At 57.0% G+C, this 22,033-nt stretch overlaps 1 protein-coding gene across 1 annotated transcript in view; it reads left to right on the top strand.

Annotated features, from left to right (window-relative positions):
* NTN1 (netrin 1) overlaps positions 1 to 21,742 on the top strand; it is a 77,893-nt gene extending 56,151 nt beyond the window's left edge. Inside the window, exons 3-6 of the mRNA XM_059485939.1 lie at positions 2,683 to 2,832; positions 5,005 to 5,058; positions 15,211 to 15,285; positions 21,357 to 21,742. Of these exons, the coding sequence (XP_059341922.1) occupies positions 2,683 to 2,832; positions 5,005 to 5,058; positions 15,211 to 15,285; positions 21,357 to 21,685 (608 nt within the window). The 3' untranslated portion in view covers positions 21,686 to 21,742. The remainder of the gene's footprint in view (positions 1 to 2,682; positions 2,833 to 5,004; positions 5,059 to 15,210; positions 15,286 to 21,356) is intronic.
* Positions 21,743 to 22,033: the final 291 nt, after the last annotated feature.

The following is a 22,033-nucleotide window of genomic DNA, read 5'->3' as shown; positions in this document are numbered from 1 at the left end:
CAAGCCACTGCCTCATAAGGGAAGTAAGCAGCAGCATTCGATTATTGATTGATTTCTGTGCTGTCCAAAGAGTGCTCTGTGCTCTCACTGTGGCCTCAAGAGCCCGAGGATCTCACTCATCACCAGGGCTTTTTTCCCTCTTTTCCGTCTTTTCCCTGATCGGTCCCACTGAAATGTGGGCGATCCCCTCACCCAGGGGCTCCTCACAGGATGGGCTCTGTCTGGAGCAGCCCCGAGAGAATGCCTGAAACACGAGGCTGCTCTCCCCATCTCCTGTCCTTTGCCTCTCCTTGGGTAACCCTTCCCTTATTTTTCTGTTATCTCCTGACTCTCTGCTCTTCTTTAACTCTTTTCTCTCCTGTTCCTCCTTCAGGCCTTCTCTTAACGTGTGTTTATTTCCTTTCCCCCAGCATTACCTGAGCCATCCCTTGGGGCTCCAGTTTTCCCACCTAAGCATCCCTCTTCTCATCACCAGCCACACTGATTTCCCGTTAAAACGTTTCCAATCTAAATTAGCTTTAGAAAAGGAGATTTCTGCTGTGGGCAGGTTTGCAAGGAGTCATTTCCCAGGGAGAGCTCAGGGCAGGGGGGAGAGAGACTTTTAATAAAAAAATTCTAAATCAGAAGTGTCGGGAAAAGAGGAGAAAGGAGCAAAAGCTTTGTCGGTTTCTGGAGGAGTTTCTTTCCCTTCCAAATGAAAAATCATCGGGTTTTGGCAAGGCTCTGTCTCTTCCCACCCAGCACCTGTGGGGTCAGGACTGGTGGCATTTTGGAGCCCTGCATGTCCCCAGGGAGAAATTGGACATCCCAGGGCAGGCGTGCTCCAGGCACCAACCCAATCCTGCTGGGCAGGGATCAGCCAGGAGCTGCTGCCCAGTGGGGTCAGACTGGTGCTGCTGTGCGGGACCACACTGGGCTGGCCTGGAGGGAGCCTGCAGCCAAGCACCAACGCTTGGAAACCCAAACCAATGTGGGATGTGCTCTGCTGTCCCCAAATAAGGCGCATTTAGGGTGTTTGAGAGACAGGGGTGTGCAGAACAAACCAAGCAGCACTGCAAGGTCCAGGAAAAGCCCTCTTGGGAGTGCTTGTGCCCAGTCTGGGGGCTTGGGGGATTTGAACACTGTGCCCTTGGGGACACTCACCCTGCCCTGACCCCAGTGCAGCCCCTCCAGGGCCCAGCAGTGGGACAGGGTCCCCCAGCCCTGTTCCTGGCAGGCAGCTCCCCTGAGGGGCAGGAGGAGAGCGGGATCAGCGCTCCCCAGGGAAGGATTTGGCTGGCTCCTTCCCGGGATGCTGCAGAAGAAAAGGAAAGTTTCCTGCCTGCCTGCCTGTCCCTGCCACGGCTCAGCAGGGGCAGCCCACAGTCTGGCACGGCGCTTGCAGCTCTTAGAAATCAGGGCTGTTAACAAATGTGCGAGGTCCTAATCCTTTTGGAGCAGTGATGATAACAAGCCCTGATGCTTTTTCTTTTTTTTTTTTTTTTTGTTTTTTTTTTGTTTTTTTTTTTTTTTTGTTTTTTTTTTGTTTTTTTTTTTTTGTTTTTGGCTTTTCTTCTTTTTGTCTTTTTAAAATTTTTTTCTCCCCCAAACAGCTGTGCCGGTGAAGTCCCACTGTGGGAAATGAGCTGGTGAATGTTGAATGTTTTCAAGTGCAGTATTTACATCTCCTGCCAAACCCTTCACATCTGCCCGGCTCTGCCGGCAAGGCTGCATCCATCTGGCCGGGAACAGCAGGTCCTCAGCCCCCATCCATCCCACAAGGGCATTTCCTTCCTGTGCCCGCAGTGCCAGCTGCCAGGGATGCTGCTCAGCGGGGAGGGCTCTGAAAGGACCGCTTTGATTTTTCCTGGAGTGCACGTGGGATGAATTCCCGAGCGATTGCTTCCTGCTGAACTGAGGGGTGGTGGAATCCTGCTGGGTTTGTACCCCTGTACCACCCTGCTGGGTTTGTACCCCTGTACCAGTCCTGCTGGATTTGTACCCCTGTACCACCCTGCTGGGTTTGTATCTCTGTACCACCCTGCTGGGTTTGTACCTCTGTACCACCCTGCTGGGTTTGTACCTGTGTACCCCTGTACCACCCTGCTGGGTTTGTACCTGTGTACTACTGTACCACCCTGCTGGGTTTGTACCAGCCCTGCAGGTTATGTACCCCTGTACCACCCTGCTGGGTTTGTACCCCTGTACCAGCCCTGCTGGGTTTGTAGCTCTGTACCACCCTGCTGGGTTTGTACCAGCCCTGCTGGATTTGTACCCCTGTACCACCCTGCTGGGTTTGTATCTCTGTACCACCCTGCTGGTTTTGTACCTGTGTACTACTGTACCACCCTGCTGGGTTTGTACCCCTGTACCAGCCCTGCACCAGTCCCGGGGGTTTGGGGCTGCTGGATGGGGGCAGTGGTCGATACTCCCTGCCTTTAAATCCTGCAAATTCCTGATCTCAGCACCGATGGGGTGAGCTGTTGTGTCCTTTAACCCTAAACCCTAACCCTGTCCCCGCAGTGGTGCTGTGACAGGGCCACCCCCTCTCCAGGGCTGTCCCCAGCCCTGTGCCCAACGCCAGCTCTGTTCCAGCTCATTCCGGGGGTTTCTCGGAGTGCAGAGAGGGTGGAGCGGTGCCAGGGGAGCTGCCGCCGATGCCACACCGCCCTGCCCTGACCCCGCTGCCGTGTGTCCCCGCAGAGTGCGACTGTCACCCCGTGGGTGCGGCCGGCCAGACCTGCAACCAGACCACGGGCCAGTGTCCCTGCAAGGACGGCGTCACCGGCATCACCTGCAACCGCTGCGCCAAGGGCTACCAGCAGAGCCGCTCCCCCATCGCCCCCTGCATAAGTAGGTGGATCTTCTTCCCTTCTGTGGAGTGGGGATTTTAACCCTTAAAACCCTGCCGGAGCCGCTGCCCAGGCTGGGGGTGCTGAACCCCACAGCGCTCGGGGTGTGGGGCTGTTTGGGGACCCCTCTGCTCTGCCCAAATGGGGTCCTGAACTCACAGCAGCTTCCAGCAGTTCTCCTGCCTCCTTGGGGGGTTCTGTGAGTGCATCTACAGCCAGGTTTGCTGGGAATTCCATTTTGCTTCATGGAACAGAGGTGCTCCAAAATCACATTTTTTGTGCTTAGGGGGATCGCTACAGATCACTAGAAACACGTTCTTCTCTCCAAAATCAGGCTGTGCTGCGCTAGCACAGAGCTCAGACCACAGGAGCTGCTCCTTTGATGCAGTTTCCACCACATCTGAGACCCCCTGGGTTGCTGCAGGGGCTCTTGCACTCACACAGCCCTGCCATGGGTGGGTTTACCCTTGGCTTCCTTGGGTTTGCTTTTCAATTTGCCTTCCCAAGGCAGGTACAGCTCCCAAAATGCCTCCATTGTAGCCTCTGCTCTTCAAACACCTGGATCCCCTCTCTCTCCCTGCCTCGGAAGGTGGGGTTCAGTCCTGTGCCCCTCTCTGCTGCCTGTGGAGTTTGCTGCTGTTGGACCTTCCAGTGGCTCATGCTCCTTGTGGGACATCATCTGCCCTAACAAAACAAAACAAAACAAAGCATCAAAATTAGTGTGCCTGGGATGGGATGGGATGGGATGGGATGGGATGGGATGGGATGGGATGGGATGGGATGGGAAGGAGGAACTACTCCCCTAAGGGGGGATTCCCTGCGGCTAAAAGGAGAAAAAGGCCCAGCAAGAAAAGTGAAGGTTAAAAGATTCCAGCCTTTGCTGGAGACCCACAGTCTGTTCCCACACCATTGCCCCCCCAGCACAGCCATTGCCAAATTCTGGGGCAGAGACCCTTTCTCCACCTTCTCCTGCTGAAGAAAACACACATTCCAGAGTGGTTTGAGGTCACTTGGGATTCATTTTTGCCCGTGTTGCAATGGGACAGCAAGAGCCCAAAGCAGAGGCTTGCTGTCCCCAGGACTTCCAGCCATGGCTCCAGTCTGCTCTGCAGCAAGTGTGCACAAAGGTTTATCATGAATCATTCCCCAGGGCCAGGGGAAATCAGAGAGCAGATTGTTCCTTGCATCAGCTCCCTCAGGATTCATGGCATTTATAAAGACAGGCCCAGGATTTCAACATGGCCCATCCAGGGTATGGGGCTGGGCACAGCCACTCTCTGGTTTACCACTGCTGGTAATTCCCTGTTCCCAGGGACTTGTAGCCATGAAAAGAACACCTTGGGTCTGTGTCAGGCCTGGCTGAGCACCCCCAGCCCAGCTGTGGGATGGCTGTGCTGGCTCCCAGTGCTGCCTGGCCATGCGCCGTGGCTTGTGCTGGGTTTAGTTGCATAAGAGTGAGGCCCCCCAAGAATCACCTGATGCCCTATGAGCTACTGTCACACCCCCAGCAAACCCTGCTTTGGTGGGTGTTCCCCCCAGGATTCCCAGGAATGCAGGGGAATGCCAGCACCATGCCCTGAATGCAGGAAGGACATCCAAGGGGAGCATCCTGCACAGCTGGGACCGTGCAGCTCCCTCCCTCCATCCATCCATCCACAGTCCATCCTCCCAACAAACACACCAGGCCTAGGAACGAGTCTCCAGAGCATGATGTGGTTCCAGCTCTGCAAAGCTGGCCCCAAATCACAGCCAGGGACCAGGGAATTGGCACCAGATGTGTTTGTGTTTCCTTTAAACGTGGAAGGCACCCCTTGCACCCCAGCAGTGCTGAACCTGCACCTTGCCTCTCACCAGGGGAGCGCCAGCACTGCCTCGGATCTGGTGACAGCAGCTGCAGGGGACAGCCCAGGGACAGCAGTGACAGCAGCCACGGGGGCTGGGCACAGTGCAGCACGCAGCCAAAAGCCAGATTCTTTTGTAAAAACCCCCTTTGTGACAGCTTTGAGGGATGCCCGGTTCCCCAGTCCCCGCTGTACTGGTTTGGGGGCTCTCGCTGGCACACGCGGCTGGGAGGGGAGCCTGCAGCGTGGGCAGGGAGCAGCTCTGGGCTTTGCAATAACCTCGCCTCCCTCCCTTGTCGCCTGTGTGTCCCGTGTGCGCCGCTGTCCCGCAGAGATCCCGGCTGCTCCGCCCACCACGGCCGCCAGCAGCGCCGAGGAGCCCGCAGGTACGTGTACGTTCTGTTCCCTTCTTCTGGAGCATCTCGGTGCTCAATGTCTCCTCAGCAATCGCGTCCCTCGAGATAAACTGCACCAAAACCGTAAATCCTGCTGCTCGTACCGGGACGAGGGGTTTCCTTTGATGCCAAACGTGCTGGAAACACGCGGGCAGCATCCTGAGAGCCCGCTGTTCCCCGGTGTGCAGGGAGGGTGCGGGAGGATTTCCTGCTGAACCTGTGAGCACAGGGGCGTTACCCAGTGCTGGATCCGAGAGGAACCACCTCTGTCCCCCCGTGTCACCGAGGGAGCCCGATGGTGCTGACCAGGGCATGGCAGCAGGAGCCAGAGTGTCCCTCAAAGGGTGACTTGTCCTGTGCTGCTGCTGCCTGCAGATTCCCGGGGTGTTTGAGCCCCAGCTCTGAAGGACAGGATGTGTAAAAGCTGTTTACTGTTGTCTCAGTGGTTCATAAATTAAGGAGTTTGTACTAAAAATGGCAGATGTCACCTTGGATTGATCCCTGAGCCGAGTGCTGTGGCAGGGATTGTCACCCAGGCTCAGGAGCAGGGGACAGCCCTGGGATCTTCAGTCCCCAGTGTTGATATCCCAGGGGGTGTGTGGGACTGATTGAGGGACAGGTTTCACCGTGTGCCAACACAGCAGCAGCCTGCCATGGGAGGGGGGCTGCTCAGGGGTCTAAAGCCCAGCTGATAACTGAGAACATAAAGCTGCATGAAGCTGACAACTGAGCACATCCCAGCAGGGTCAGAGCCCTTCCTTAGCTCAGAGCCCTGGCTGGAGGCTGGGGTGGGTTATCCATGCTCTGGGAGGGATGGGAAATGCTGGCACAGTGCCTTGTGGATCCCTGTGTCCTTGGAGGGACAGATGTCCCCATTCCCTGCCCCATGGGGTGACCAGGGACCCGGGCATCCCACCAGGAGCCTTCTCCCAGTGGAAGCCCAGTGAAGGCTGAGCCAAGCTGAGCAATCCATCAGGCCCAGAATCCCATCATAATTGTTCTCACTGGGATTTTGTTTTGGAGATTTAAGCACTGCTTCATCCAAGGAGCTTGAACCCTCCATATTTCATCCCTTTTCCTCAACGGGGGGCATCCAGCAGTGCTGTGTTTTGGCATCTCTCAGCTCCCATCCCCACCCTGCTGAAATCTGTGGGGTTTTTCACAAATCCCTAAATCAGTGCCTGCGAGGCAGAGCTCCCATGCTATGGGAGAAAAAGGGGTTGGAAACAAGATGAGAAAAGCAATTATGGGAGACTTTGAGTGCAGGCAGTTGTGGGAGAGATGCTGCCCCATTTCCTGTGCTCATGGCCATGTGGGATAGAAAGTGGCCAAGAGCTGAGGGAGCATCACCCCAACCTGAGCCATTGCAAGGACCACGGGCCAAGCTGGTCTTGGAATGAGGGGTGGGAGGCGTCAGCTCTGGTGTGGGGGGTCCTGCCTGGCTCTGCTTTACTCTCAGGGGTCCCAATCAGTTTGGGAAAACCAGCCAAAATGAATTGTTTAGATGAAATGCATCCATGCTCTCCATGCTGGGAGGTTGGAGGAAGAGGAGGGGCTGCTCCTCATTTCTGCTGCCAGGCAAGAGGAGCTTTTCTGGTGCTTTTTTGGTCCCTCCCAGACAGAAGAGACCACAGTGAAAGGGCAAACAAAAATAGCAGTGGGGGGGTTTACAAAGGTTTACAAACCTGCCAGTCAGTCCTTGTCTTATCTGAATCAAATCCAGATTTTCTGGGGAATGATTATCTGAAATGGATGATTTCAGCCAGGGGCCTTAAATAAAACCAGGTGATTGGATTGATGCAGCTCCCCATGGTTTTCCCCTGGAAATCAACCTCTGCAGTTACAAAACCAGATCTGGCCCTTCCAAATGTCATTTTGGGTCCTTTTGTTCCTGGCTGGTGGTGAAGAGGCTGGATGTAAGTGCAGGAAAGGGAAAAGCCAGTTCTGAGGGATGCCTGGCCCTCCCAGACCCAGAGCAGCTCTGGCTGCAGTTGCAGCTTTCCCAGAGGGCAGAGGAGACCGGGGGCAGAGCTGGCTGCAGGCTGTGGTACCCAAATTTTAGCCTGAATCCTTCCCCAAGAACCAGGAACGGAAAAACTGCCCTCCCTGCTGAGCTGGGGCTCCAGTTTCAGCACCGGCAGGGAGAAAAGCCCGAGCCCTTGGCTGTGGGGAAGTGTCAGCCCTCGGAGAGCCGGGAGCATCCCGAGCCTGGGAACAAAGCCCTGCCCCGCTCCCTGCGGCTCAGGCGGTAGAGGAAATCCTCATTTCATTCACCCCGGCGTAAATCCGGGCTCGGCCTGGGAGACTCCAGCTTTGTGCCCATCCAAAGGAGGAATTCATTCAGCCCTACCCGGGCTTTCTCTGCCTTGTCCCAGCTGTAAGCGAGGTGATGGATTGGCTGTGTGATTGATTGAGTGATTGATTGATCAGCAGCATCCAGCTCCCTCTGAAAGTTTTCTCATGGTGATCCCGGTGAATGGCTGGGAGCACAATGGGAGAGAGGGGCTTCCCGTGAGGGAGCTCCTGGTCACTTCAAAACAGCTCAGAAAGTCTGAAGGAAAAAAACTAAAACGACCCCCAAACCTGCTGAAATACAGATAAACTTCATGCACAACGGCACTGTGCTCTCATCATCCCAGTGCCGGGCTTCCTGCATCCCTGAGTCCCTCCAGCCCCACATCCCTGCATCCCTCCAGCCCCACATCCCTGTGTCCCTCCAGCCCCAAATCCCTGCATCCCTCCCTGCGTCCCTCCAGCCCCACATCCCTGCATCCCTCCAGCCCCAAATCCCTGCATCCCTCCAGCCCCACATCCCTGCATCCCTCCAGCCCCAAATCCCTGCACCCCACTCCCTTCACCCCAAACCCCTCCCTTCCTGCATCCCCTTATTCTTTCATCCCCACATCCCTTTACCCCTGCAACCCTTTATCCCCACATCCCACCACAGGCAAGCCTCGAGCTTTCGAGTCGGGACTGACGAATTCCCTCTCCCCATCCTGGGCCATTTCCAGAGGCTCATTCCCCCTGGAATGAGAGCTCTTGTCCCAGCACCAGCTCCTTGTTTCTGCATCTCTCCTGAACAGAAAACTCTGATTTTCCCCCAGGGCTGGGAGATGCTGTCAGGCAGAGATTGATGGGGTGCTCAGGTCCCGAGGACAGGCGTTTTCCTAGGAATGTATTTCAGTGCTGGCAGTGGCTCTTGGCAGGGCACCCCTGGATCTGTACCCCACATCCCCAGCGTGTCCTGGGGCTCAGCACTGGATAAATCCCACGGGAACGGATAGGAAATGTGCAGCTCAACACTGGATAAATCCCGCGGGAAGAGATAGGAAATGTGCAGCTCAACACTGGATAAATCCCGCGGGAGGGGATAAGAAATGTGCAGCCAGCCCTGGGAGGGGGCAGAGTGGTGTGGAAGAGCTGTAATGGTGGGGAGTTTTCCAGTGAGGTGTTTCCCAGTTCAGTGTTGGTTTTCCAGTGCAGTGTTCCCACCGCAGGCTTTTCCAGTGCAGCGTTTCCAGTAGGTGCCTGGCACAGCTGGACTGTCCCCAGCAGCCATCTCCTGCTCCCGTTGGACCCGGGAATATTGGGATGTGCTGCTGAGGCCACGACTGTCCTGTGTTTTGGAGCACCAAAAACCCCTCGGGCTGTTCATCCCCATCCCCAAACCGGCCCAGGCAGCTCGGGGGGCAGGGAGGGAACTCCCCTCGAGCTGCATTGGTGCTGGGGGGTGCCTGCGGTGATACCCGTGCCCAGAGCTGCCAGGGAGGGACCAAAGGCACCCCAGCCGGGACAGGAGCGGCCGAGGGGCCTGCGGGGGCATTGCCGGGATGTGGGGGGACAGCCCGGTCGCATCCTGGAGCTGCTGGTCCTGCTGGACCACCGGGGCTGGGGCTGCGGAGGTGGGAAAGGGCTAAGGAGGTGGAAGGTGTGAAGGGGCAGAGGAGGTGGGAAGAAGGGGATGCGGAGGTGGGAAGAAGGGGATGCGAAGGTGGAAGGGGCTGTGGAGGTGGGAAGAAGGGGATGCGGAGGTGGGAAGGGGCTGAGGAGGTGGGAAGAAGTGGCTGCGGAGGTGGAAGGGGCTGCGGGCTCCGGGAATCCCTCGCTGCCGCTTTCCAGCCGCTCCAGGCGAGAGGCTTTAATCTAATTACATGCTTTATTTGCGCCAATTTGTTTTTCAATCAATCTTGCTCAGCCAGAAGAAAGGAGGCTGCTGCGGGCTCATTTGCACCTTCTTGTTCCAAGGGAGAGGTTAATGGCCGTTATCCGCTGGGATCGGCGCTCCCGGCTCTGCCTGCCCGCGATCCTCCCGCAGCACGGGCAGCGAGCTCCAGCCTGGCACGGGGCACTGGGCAGCACCCTGGGGACACGCTGGCTGTGAGGAGCCGCTGCAGGCAGGGCTCGGGGTGCTCCCGAGGTGCTCCCGAGGTGCCATCCCGCAGGAAAGGTTTTGTGCGTCCATTGCCAGGGATGGCAGCGGGGTCCCACGGGAAGGTTTGGGTCTGCAAAGCACCGAAACAAACGAATGAATTCGAGTGGAAATTACTCCTCCCGCTTGCCCTGTCCTGCCCTGCCGGGGAGTGGCACGGCTCAGTGCCGCGGGGGCTGTGCCCGGCACAGCGCAGGGCTGCCCTCGGTGCCCCCACACTCCTGGGCTGTGCCAAGGGCTCCTCAGCCCGCTCTGCAGAGCAGAGGATGCTCTGGTGCCCAGCAGGTGCCTCTGCCTTGGCACACTGGTCACAGCCCCCCTCAGCCTGAGGGACAGACCCCTGCCAGCTCCTGGGACCGCTGCTCCCAGCTGGGAGGGGACCAAGGACAGTCCACGGCCACTTGGTTAAACACCACCGGTGCCAGAGGCCTGCTGGGCACCGAGGCTTGGCACAGACCCTCTGGGGGCAGATCCAGGGCCCTGGAATCCCTGCCCACAGGCTGAGACTGCTTCACACCTGGGGACCATCCCCAGAGAGCACAGCAGGCACGGCTGGAGCACCCAGTCCCAGCTGATCCCAGGTCCATGGCCTGGAAGGGATGTGGCTCCCTGCTCCAGCCCCCGGCCATGCTGCAGGAACGGCCAAGGCCACCCTGCTGGGGACACCAGCTGTCCTGCAGCTGCCCAGGCATGAAGGGCACTGATTTGTGCATGAGAATTGCAAAGGGCATTGTCAGGACAGCTGGGGCATGGCCAGGTGAGAGGAGAAGAGCCAAGTAGTGATAACAGACCCAGTTCAGTGATAACAGACCCAGTTTACTGATAACAGACACAGTTTAGAGATAACAGGCCCCTGTCCACTCAGTGGCCAGACAAGGGTGCAGCAAAGCACAGGACAAACGATGCCACTGCTGAAATCCTGGGGAGGATTCTCTGCCTTAGCTTTGCTATTTTATTAAAGCTTCTTTACATTAAAGCAGCCAGCTCCGAGACAAAGACTCCCAGTGGAGTCCTGCACAAATTAAATGACAGCAGTGATCCCTCAGGGTCACTGTGAGCCAGAGGCTGCAGTCCCTGAGCTTGTCCCATGGGGATGAGCCCATCCCTGCTCCCTGGGAGAGCAGGGGGCTCCTGCAGAGCACCCCCTCCTTCCCTAGAGCTCAGCACAGGCCCAGAGCCAGCAGCCTGGAGAAAGCAGGGCTGGAGCTCTCCAAATGACTCCAGCAGTCATCCCTGGGACTGATGGGGGACATGGTAAAGAAATTCTTTGAGATGGAAGCAATGGGCAGCCTCAGTGCTGTGGGAAGTGAAGCAGGAGCTCGTGGTCATCTGCGGAAATCTCCAGAGCTCTGAGAGCCAAAGGCATCCCTGCCACCACTGCCACAGGGCCATCCTCTCCTGTCCCAGGGCTGGATTGCATTTTATCCCATGTCCCTTGGGAATGTGGCTCCCAGCTGCCTTTGGGCTGCTCTGGGTAGCTCACAGAAAGGTTTTCATGCCCAGGGGAACACTCTGAGCATCCAGCTCTGAGCCCACACTCAGCCCCAGAGCAGACACGCAACATTGCTGCCCCTGCCCTGCCCGAGGTCAGCCCCTCAGGCACTCCCCTTTTGCTCCAGGAGCTTTTTCTCCAGCCCCCCAGGCACCCCCTTTTTGCCCCATGAGCTTTTCCTCCAGGCCCCAGCCACAGCTGAGGATGCAGCCCTGTGCAGGTTCAGGGCCTCCTCTGGAGAGGTTTAGCTCAGATTTGGCCAGAGCCAGAGGGGAGCTGGAAGCTGCTGTGTCCCCATGGTCACTGCTGCTCACCCCCATGGTGAGGGGCAGCTCATGCACAGAGGATTGCTGACCAGGAACTCTGGGGAGGGAGAGAAAAGGGCAGGAACCCAAAAGCTGTTCAGGACAGCCTCCCCTTGCATAGCAGCAAACCAAGCCAGCCCTGCTGGTCTGCCCTGCCCCACTCTGGGGGTGTCTGGGACCCAAGGCAGACCCCACTCCAAGTTCTCAGTCCTGCTCTCTCTGGTAAGGGAATAATGGATTTAGGATTTGCTGTTTGGGGCTGCACCTTCCTTTAGTGGCTCAGTCTGGCTGCACATCCCCGCCAGTGACAGCAGGAGATGGGGGCACCCAGAGCCCACCTGCAGAGCCTCAGAGAGCACAGCCCTGGCAGGGAGGGCAGGACAATGCCCCTCACCCCAGTGCTGGGCTCAGGCTGTGAGGGTCGGGGCTCCCTCCTAAGCCACAACACCTCCACCTTGGATCACAGCCCACAAAGGCATTTAGGGCCCTACCTGGGGGAAATCAATAGGAATTTAGCTGCATAAATTCGGATTAGGAATCTGAATCCCCTTGGGGATCTAAGCCTTATATCTGCATTTCCAGTTAGGTACCCAGGCCAAGAAATGTGGCTTTAATCGCTCTATCATGTCAGAATCAAGGGGCCTTTAATTTCCGTTCCCGACATGTGGCTTTTGCAGCGGCTCAGAGCTGAGCTTGGGGCTGAGAGTGCAGCAAGAGGCGCCTGGTGCATGCAGGGTTTCCCTTCCCTGCAGCAACACTCAGCACCCGCAGCTCTGCTGCCAGCACCTCCCTCCTGCCCAGCCCCGGCAGCATCAGCGCTCCGGGCAGAGCAAGATCCACTAACAAATCACGGGATGGGCACTCAGCACACTGCAGCTCTCAGCCTCATCACAGCAACCCCAGACAACCCCCAAACCAAAGATGTTTAAACAGAAAAAAATTCAACTTTCTGCAAAAGAAAAAAGAAAGAAAGAAATTAAGGAAAACAAAGAAGGTGTTTAGCTGTGAAAAGTCTCTGCCCAGCCAGAGAATTAGCTCTATCAAGGGGATGGGCTGAGCTGCAAAGTTGCTGAAGGCTGTGCTGACACGTTTTACTGAGCTGCGAGCGACACGAAGCAGCCGCCCGCCACCTGCTCCCTCTGCGAGCCAGCGGCTCCAGCGCCTCTCCCATCCCGGTCCCTCTGCTCTGCTCATGGCTGGGAGCTGCTGCTCCTCATCCCTCCTGCTCTGCTCATCGTGGGGAGCTGCTGCTCCCATCCCTCCTGCTCTGCTCATGGCTGGGAGCTGCTGCTCCCATCCCTCCTGCTCTGCTCATTGCGGGGAGCTGCTGCTCCCATCCCTCCTGCTCTGCTCATGGCTGGGAGCTGCTGCTCCCATCCCTCCTGCTCTGCTCACGGCTGGGAGCTGCTGCTCCTCATCCCTCCTGCTCTGCTCATTGCGGGGAGCTGCTGCTCCCATCCCTCCTGCTCTGCTCATGGCTGGGAGCTGCTGCTCCCATCCCTCCTGCTCTGCTCATTGCGGGGAGCTGCTGCTCCTCATCCCTCCTGCTCTGCTCATGGCTGGGAGCTGCTGCTCCCATCCCTCCTGCTCTGCTCATGGCTGGGAGCTGCTGCTCCCATCCCTCCTGCTCTGCTCATGGCTGGGAGCTGCTGCTCCCATCCCTCCTGCTCTGCTCACGGCTGGGAGCTGCTGCTCCTCATCCCTCCTGCTCTGCTCATCGTGGGGAGCTGCTGCTCCCATCCCTCCTGCTCTGCTCACGGCTGGGAGCTGCTGCTCCCATCCCTCCTGCTCTGCTCATTGCGGGGAGCTGCTGATCCCCCAGCCCGGGGCATGCAGGGCTGACCCAAAAACCACCAGGGGCTGGCTGTGTTTGGGCTCGTGGCTCTGGAACTGGGATTTGCACTGGAATATTTGTGCAGCTGAGCAAACCTGGAGGAAAGGCTGGGATGTCACCACGGGTTTGTCCTGCACCACGGGCAGGGTGCTTCACAAGGGTGGCTGGGCTGGACACGGGCTGAGAGGGGCTCAGGGAAGTCCTGGGTCAGCAGGACAGGCAGGACAGCAGCAGGGTGAGCATCAAGCCCTGCTCTGCCCCCTGAGCAGGGGACACTTGTGCAGCACAGTGGGACAGGGAGCTGGGCCCATCCTGCTGCCCCCTCATCATTCCTGCAGGACAGGAGCTGGACACTGACCCCCCATAGCAGAAGGGTGTCCCTCAAGCAGCTCTGGGAATTCTCAGCCTCCTTGTGGCTGGGCTCTGGCATCACCTCCCATGGGCAGGATGTCCCAGGCTGATCCTCTGCAGCCTCATGGAGAGGGACCTGCAGGACAAGGAGCCTCTGGCACAGCCAGGCAGCACAGGCCTTGGGACTCCTGAGGTTTGTCACATAAACATTTGGGGACAAATGGTGCAGGAGTCTCACATCGTGTGTCTCCTGTCAGATGAGAAAAACAAATGGGAGGCACGAGTGGCTGGAAAACCTCAGCCATCAGGGTTTGGAGGGGCCTTGGCCAGGCTGTAGCAGGGCACAGATCTTGGCTGGGGCTCTGCCAGGAGGAAGATCACAGGGTTTGGGTTTGGGTTTGGTTTGGATTTGGGTTTGGGCCTGGCTGGGTCATGCTGGAAGAGAGAAAGCCTGGTTTGCCTGAGGGTGTCTCCTGAGGAGCAGGAGCAGCAGGGAGCCTGGGGGACTCTGCATGGCCACATGTGAGGGGCTGGGGCACACAGGGGTCATAGGCCTTGGTGCTGAGGGGGTTCCTCATGGTCTTAGCACCCAGTGTGAGCTGGCCATGGCATGCCAGCAGCATTGCCACCTTCCCCACAGCTTCCTGGGGCACTTCAGCGGTGCTGCTGGCACCTGTGCCCCAGCAATGGCTGGGGAAGGACGATGCTGGGAGAGATGGAGGTCTCCAGGGCTGTGACAGTGCTGAGGCCTCCAAGGGCTGTGAGTGTGCCAAGGCCTCCTGCTGCAGGCAGCCCTGTCCCTTCTCCCTGGATCAGGCCATTCGATGGGTGCTGAGGAGCTGTGGATGGGCACGGGCAGCATGTCCACGAGCCCACCCCGGGCCTGGCAGCTGGCATGGCCCAGCCCCTCTGTAGCCACACTGGCACGGGCCTGGTGCCATGGGGCTGTGCCCAGCAGTGTATGGAGGGCATTGCCCACCCACTGCAGGGCCATCAGCTCCCAGGGCAGGGCTCAGTGCCCCTGCAGGCTCCAGGGCAGGGCTCAGTGTCCCTGCAGGCCCCAGGGCCGTGCCCATGGCCCGTCGTGGCCCATGGCCAGCAGCGGTGGCAGTGCCATGGGGCCGTGCCAGGCTCCCGCCGGCCTCCGGGCCAGGCCAACGTGTCCCAGCAGTGGGGGCCCATTAGAAATGAAATGTTCCCCCTGGGGTATTTTATTTGCACACTTCAGTAGAGTGGACACCAAAAGGCTTTGCTAATGCTTCATGGGCTGCTAATTTCCTCCGTGACCCGCATTGTGGTGGGCTGACCCCGGCCCGAATCTGCTGGCAATGAATGCCAAAGGCTGACACCGGCCCGGGTTAGGGGTGACAATGGGGCCTCTGTGGGCTCCGGGCAGGCTCCAGTGGGAGCTGCAGAACAGCGGGAATTTGTGTGGCTCTCAAAAGCCCTGGGTGGCACAATAAGGGAGGCCCCCGGGTCTCCCAGGAAGACAGAGGCGGCCGGGGAAGCCGGCCCGGGGGAGGCGGAGGAGGCCGGGCTCCTTTGTGAGCAGCTTTCTTTAGAAAGGAAGGGTTTCTCAATGGCCCCATCCCGGCAGATGGATATCACAGGCACGCTGCTTATTCACGGCAGCCCGCGCCTCGGAGGCGCTCCCCTTCCCCCAGCGCTTTCTGCATTTGCGGGCTGATTTGTTTTGTTAATGTTTTCTTGCCCTCCCTCTCTCCCCGCGCAGATTGTGACTCGTACTGCAAAGCCTCCAAGGGGAAGCTGAAGATCAACATGAAGAAGTACTGTAAGAAGGACTATGGTGAGTGTCCCCTGTGCAGGGACGAGCCACGGGGATGCGGGGCAGGAGTGTCCCCACGGGGGTGTCCCCAGGGCCCCCCGGCCACAGCCGTGCTGGCTGTGTGCTGGTTTGGGAGTGCCAGACCTGCCAGGTGTGGAGGGACAGCGATGCCCTGTGTCACTTGGGATGAGCACACCCAAGTCTGGACCCTCATTTGGGGGCTATCCCAGCATCTGCAGGAGACTCACATTTTCCAAGTGCTTTCCAGTGTCTTCTGGTTATGATGACACCAGGTCCCCTCTCATTGTGCCGTTATCTGCCACAGCTTTTGAATATTTTAAAATATTTAAAATATTTTTTGCTGTGGAGATGAGCAGCAAGCAGTTCCCTGTCACCTGTATCCAGTCCCCCATAATTCCCAGGAGACTTCAGAGGGTGGTGCAGCCCTGGGACAGCTCACACTCGGTTCTGTTGGAGGTTTGGGTGATGGAAGTTTGGGTGACATTCACGCCCAGTTCTGTTGGAATTTTGGGTGGCACTCACACCCGGATCTATTAGAGGTTTGGGAGCCACTCACACTTAGTTCGGTTGGAATTTTGGCTGACACTCACACCCGGATCTATTAGAGGTTTGGGAGCCACTCACACTTAGTTCGGTTGGAATTTTGGCTGACACTCACACCCGATTCTGTTGGAATTTTGGCTGACACTCACACCCAGATCTGTTAAAAATTTGGGTGACACTCACTCAGTTCTATTGGAATTTTGGGTGACACTTTCACTCAATTCTATTTGAATTTTGGGTGACACTCACACCTGGTCCTGTTGGAATTTTGGGTGACACTCACACACGGATCTGTTGGGAGTTTGGGTGACACTCACACCTGGATCTGTTGAAATTTTGGGTGACACTCTCACTCAGTTCTATTGGAATTTTGGGTGACACACCCGGTTCTGTGTAGGGCTGCCCTGTGGGCTGCAGCAGACCCTGGGAAGGTGTGGGTGGCCCAAGAGGTGCCTCAGGCAGGAGATCCCAGTGAATAGGGACGAGGTGCCCCTGGAGCAGGGATTAGGGGAGCTGGAATGAGCTTCTCCCTTCTCTTTTCTCAGCATCGTTCCTGCAGCTTCACAGTGAGTCAGAGCCGTGTGCTGGGGCTGGTTCAGGTGTGGGGACACTGTCCCAGTGCTGGCACTGGGGTGCTCCCACCTGACCCTCCTGGCCATGGAAGGGTCCCCCACAGCCCCACCAGCCGCATAGCCACGGTAATTTGTTTTTTGAGAACAAACCGTGCTGGAGAGGCAGCGGGGTGAGCGATGCCGGGGCAGCCCAGGCTTTCAGCAGGGCCAGGGAGGGAAGAAAGGGTTGAAAAGGTGCAGGGAGGGATAATAAAGACTTTGGGACTGACACCCCAGCAGGAAGCCAATTAGGAGGCTCTTTTCCTCACCGTTCTGCTGGCATCGCCGGGCTGAATGTCCTAAAAGGCCCTAATTAGCTTGAACAGAGTTCCTTCTCCCGCGGGCTCAATCGGAGCTATCATCCGCCCGCTCCTCAATGGGGCTTTTTAGCTCCCCGCTTCATTCAGCCTTTCAAAGGGGATATTTTCCCTTATTTATTTTTCCTATCTGTTTGTTTTTGTCGGGTTTGTGGTTTTTCTCCTTTTTATTTTAATTTGGGCTTTTTCCCCGCGAGATGGGTTTGGGTGCAAATATTTGGAGTTCAACAGGACGGGGGGAGGGCGGGCGGGAGATTCGGGGAGGGGGAGGCAGGAGCAGAGGCAGAAACGCTTTTTCTGGGATTTTTGGGCTGCGTGGGGAAGCGCAGGGCCGCTCAGCTCCCAGAAAAGCGGGAAGAGAGGAGGGGTTTGCTGGGGTGGGGGCACCTAAATTCCGGGGAAGCAGAAGGGATTCTAGCTGAACCCACCGAGGATGGAGATTCCCAGAAAGGGGGGGGGGTTATCTGATGACAGCAGGTGATGCTGATCCAGGTGAGATGTGGACATCCTGCACTCCCTCAGTGCCACGTTTTCTTATTTTCTGCCCGATTTTGGGGATGTTCCCTCTCTCTGTGGGTGTGACTGTGGTAAAGGAAACCTGGAGCTTTTAAATCTCCATTTAGCCCCCGGTGCTGAGCTGCCTGTGCTGCAGCAGGGCTGGTCCTGCACGGGTGATGCTGGACTGGTTCTGTACCAGCACTGAGGTCCCATGCTGGCCCTGCATCCCCATCCCAGTGCTGGGCAGGGAATGGGGCTGCGGAACAGAATCCTCATCCGAAAGGTGAGATCATTTGCTCACTTTGCCCTTTCTTGGAAAAAAAAAAAGTAAAAAAATCCTTCCTTCAGCGGAGCCTTCTCTTAGTCACCCCCTTTGTCGAGAGGAGCTTGGCAGGGGCTGCTGGAAAAAAGCAAAATGTGTTTTCAAAAGGCAGCTTGAAAAGAGGGAGGGAGGGGGAGAAAAACCCGAATCCCCAAAAAAACTCAGGGCAGGGGGAAGCACCAGCCCCGCACTCAGAGCCCCTTGCACTGCTGGGAAGGTGGAGAAATCCCATTCCTGGGGCTGAGCAGTCCCTGCTGGAGCCATGTGCTGAGGGAGTGAGGGTCCCCCAGCAGCAGGGCACACCCAGGGATTAGGGATCATAAATCTCCAATATTAAACCAGTAGGAAATTGGCAACCTGAGCGAGGCAAAGCCGCCGCCAGATAAATTAAAAACTGGAAAAAGGGGGAAAAAAATCCCATTTTAACACTTTGCTCCTGAGGAGCCAGCCCTTTACATTCCCAAACCCAGATGGTGTCGGGGTCACCTTTGGCTGCTGGTTGGAATAGAATCCACATGGACTCCGCTGCACTTGTGCAGTGAGAGGAGAGCCAAGCCTTTGGAGACCCTGCCCTGGACTGGGACATCTGGGCCTGCCAGGGCTGTCCCCAGCACGCCCTCCCACCTGGCCATGTTCAATAATACCCCCCAGGTGCTGTGTCCCACTGTGTCCCACTGTGTCCCACTGCCCCTCCTTGGGACCTTCCAGGGCCAGCCCAGCCATGGTGCCCAAGCTCCCACAGACAAGTCTGTGCAGGGGATGTGTGGGATATTCCAGGATTCCACCACAGGATGCACAGGTTTGGCCCTGCAGCCCAGCCCTGAGTCAGCCTCAGCAGGGGAAGCCTTGAACTCAGGAGATTTATCACAAACAAACCCCAAATGTAAATTTAAAAAGTAATTAAATAATTAGGTTTTCCCCAGCCTTGCTGTTTTCATGGCAGCCTCAGGAGTTTGAGGCCCTGACTCATGATGATCTCTGAATGCTGCAAGACACTGCTTTGCTTTCAGCCTCCAGCAGCTGCCCTTAAATGCTGTTTTGAGGCTTTGGGCTGCGTTTTGTTTTTATTAACATCAAACCATCCACCCCTGGGCTTTCATCTCCTGCTTCCAGCCTTTGGGGCTTTCTTGTGGCTGGAGGCTCCCAGCCAGGCCTTGGGGAGCTGGGAGCATCCCTGACCTCTGGGGATGCAGGAGGAGGGGACGAGGGACCCTCCCTCCCCTTCCCCAGCCTGGGGACCACTCTGTCCCCTTCTTCTGGCAAAGCACAAAATGTGGTGAGGGCTGGAACGCACCATCCAGGTGGGATTTGTGCTTCAGGAGTGTCAGTGTCAAGCGAGATGGGGCTCCTGGGGCAGCCCCTGCCCTCACCAGGACCCAGCTGTGCCCCTGCTGTCCCCCTGCTGTCCTCCTGCTGTCCCCCTGCTGTCCCCCTGCTGTGTCCCTGCTGTCCCCCTGCTCCCCAGGCCCCTCTGCTGCCTGGGAGCTCCCTGGAGAGCAGAGCAGGCTGCAGGGAAATGAACCTGGAGAAAAATCTCTGCATCTCTGGGAGTGCCTGGGATGCAGGAGCCTCAGATTCCCCCCAGGGCTCGGCTGCCCAGAGTTTGCAAAGGTCAGAGAGGAGCAGGCACAAGGCACAGGTGGGATCAGGAGCTGGACTGGATTCCCTCTTTGCTGAAACCAGTCTGGAGCAGAGCCCATCCTCACTGAAACCACTGTGACCAGTCTGAACTAGAGCCCATCACTGAAACCAGTGTCACTGGCCCCAGCTGGAGCTGCGGAAGCTGCAGTTCCTCTGATTTTGTTCTCCTGCTCCCAGGGGACCACAGCAAGGGGAGCACCATCCCCAGGAGGAACAATCACCCCCTATCACCTTCCATCTGCTGCCCCAGGGGTTTTGCCAGGGATGTTTCTCCAGGGATGCTTTTCCAGGGATGCAGAGACAGGGACAGGCCTGAGCAGGGGTTCAGTGGAACATCAGCCAGGGGAGAGCAGTTAGTTCAGCACAAAGCCCAGCTCTGTCCCAGGAGAGGGCAGCTGAATGGCAGCCCCAAGCCCCAAAGCCAGCTTTGAACTGGGAGGCACAGCTGAGCCAGAGCTCCAAATCAGCTCCAAATCATGGGAAGGGAGCCTTTAAACCCAGCTTAGGTGCTTCAAAAATTCATCCTGGCCCATTTCTGCCTCTCTGCATGTCCAGTGTCCCCTGGGAGATGCTGGTCCCAGCTCAGCACTGAAACAGCCAGGCAAACACCCCTGGAGCTCAGGAGGAACTGAGCTCAGGAGCAACTGAGCGTCCTGGACGTGAGGCTGTGGGCAGAAATCCGGCTGTCAGGGCAGGCAGCTGTGCCTGCCCCAGCCAAGCCTTCCTCAAAGCTTTCACTCCTTCCACTTCATTAATAAAAAGGGAAAAAATAAGAGACAGGGGCCTTGACATAAAAAAAAAAAACAGACTGTGTGTTTTAGAGCAGAGTTTCCTGTAACCACCTCTCTCCAGTTCCTTTTCATTCATTTTCTCCATTTTGTCAGTGTGGACCCAGGCGGGTCAAAGGTTTAAGCTTTTTTGGAAAGATTTGTTTCCAAAAAATAAAAATTGGCTACTCTTCACATTTTGTTACCTTCACACCAGACAGGGAAATACATGGTCAGAGCTTAGGGTTGTTTTTTTTTTCCTTTTTTTCCCTTTTCCCTTTTTTTTTTTTTTTAATGAAAGCATCTGGCCTCCATGACACGCTCTGAAAAAAATTCCCCATATATTTTGCAACGTGTTAAAAAGCTGTGCTGGGCTGCAGAGCTCTGCTTCCTCCCAGAGCCTGGAATCACTTGGTTTCAGAGACAGGGGGATGCTCCTCCATCCAGGGGGAAAACTGGACTGTTACAAGGCAAGGGGCATAGTTTCCCTGAGGTTTCTGGGAGCTCCTTCTCCCTCTGTTAATTTATACAAACAGGATTGGTCCCACTGGGGCAGCTGAGACAGGCAGGTGAGTGGGCAGGGGTTTACAGCTCCCAGGGCATGGAGGGAGCAGTGGGGAAAAGGGAAAAGCACAGCGATTTGGCTAAAAAAGCTCTTTGTGGTGGTGCTGCACCAGCCTGTGCAGGGCCTGGCCCCTGCCTGCTCTCCCAGCCAGACCACCCTCACCTGGGGCTTCCCTGGGTCCCTCCTGCTGGGGAATCCTCACCCACAGCTGGCAAACCAACCCAGGAGGGCTGGGCAGGCCCTGCCTGGGGAAGGCATTTCCTGGGAGCTGATTTTTAGCCCTACCCCAGGAAAGAGCAAAGGCTGAGGTTTCCTCAGTCCATGGCTGCAGAGGAGGTTACACAGCATCGGCCATGGGCTTGGAAAACATCATCATCATCATCACCATCACCATCATGATCATCACCAGCACCTTGTGCAGGGATCAGGGCTGTTCTCCCACCTCCCTCTGGCTGTGGGAGCTGGAGGTCTCTCAGTGCTCTGCCAGGACACCAGAGGTAGGGTCCAGAGCTGCCATCCATGCTTGCAGAGATGTTTCAGTGACTCTGCCAGGCACAGAGCTGGAGAACATCTCCCAAGATTGTGGTGCCCTTGGAAGCTCTGCTGGACCCTCAGATGCAGCAGTGGCTGCTCCTATTCTTGGGGTGTGGCCTGGGGACAGTATTTTGGGGTCTCCACATCCCCTGGCTGCTGCAAAATCCCTCCTCCTCACACAGCCCATTAGGTAAGGCTTGAAGCTCATTGTCTGCTCACCAGCCCAAGCACTAACTCCTTTTCCTCTCTTGCCTGTGTGTTGTTTTTCTCCAGCTGTCCAGATCCACGTGCTGAAGGCAGAGAAGAATGCGGACTGGTGGAAGTTCATGGTGAACATCATCTCCGTCTACAAGCAGGGCAGCAACCGCATCCGGCGCGGCGACCAGATCCTGTGGATCCACTCCAAGGACATCGCCTGCAAGTGCCCCAAAATCAAGCCCATGAAGAAGTATTTGCTGCTGGGCAACAACGAGGACTCTCCCGACCAGAGCGGCATCATTGCAGACAAAACCAGCCTGGTGATCCAGTGGCGGGACACGTGGGCCCGGCGGCTCCGGAAGTTCCAGCAGCGGGAGAAGAAGGGGAAGTGTAAGAAAGCCTAAAGGAGAAGGAGGAGAGGGAGAGACTGACTGTGCATGCTGCTTTGTGTAGAGCTGGGACAGGCAGGGACCGGCTGCCAGGGCGGGCTGGGGGGACGGGGGGCAGCGACCACGGCTGGGGGTGCTGGGCTTGCACCTCATATTCCAGGAGGGACAGAACCCAACAGGACCAAACAAAATCCAACAGGAGTCAACAGAACCCAACAGGACCCAACAGGACCCAACAGAACTCAACAGAAATCAACAAAACCCATCAACACCCAAGAGAACCCAACAGGACCCAACAAGACCCAACAGGACCCAACAAGACCCAACAGGATCCAACAAAACCCAACAGAACCTCAAAGAACC

This window comes from Ammospiza nelsoni, chromosome 19 (assembly GCF_027579445.1).
Source record: "Ammospiza nelsoni isolate bAmmNel1 chromosome 19, bAmmNel1.pri, whole genome shotgun sequence".
NCBI classification, from domain to species: domain Eukaryota; kingdom Metazoa; phylum Chordata; class Aves; order Passeriformes; family Passerellidae; genus Ammospiza; species Ammospiza nelsoni.
Note: the sequence above shows the minus strand (reverse complement) of the source record. Positions and strands in the feature narration are given on the sequence as shown.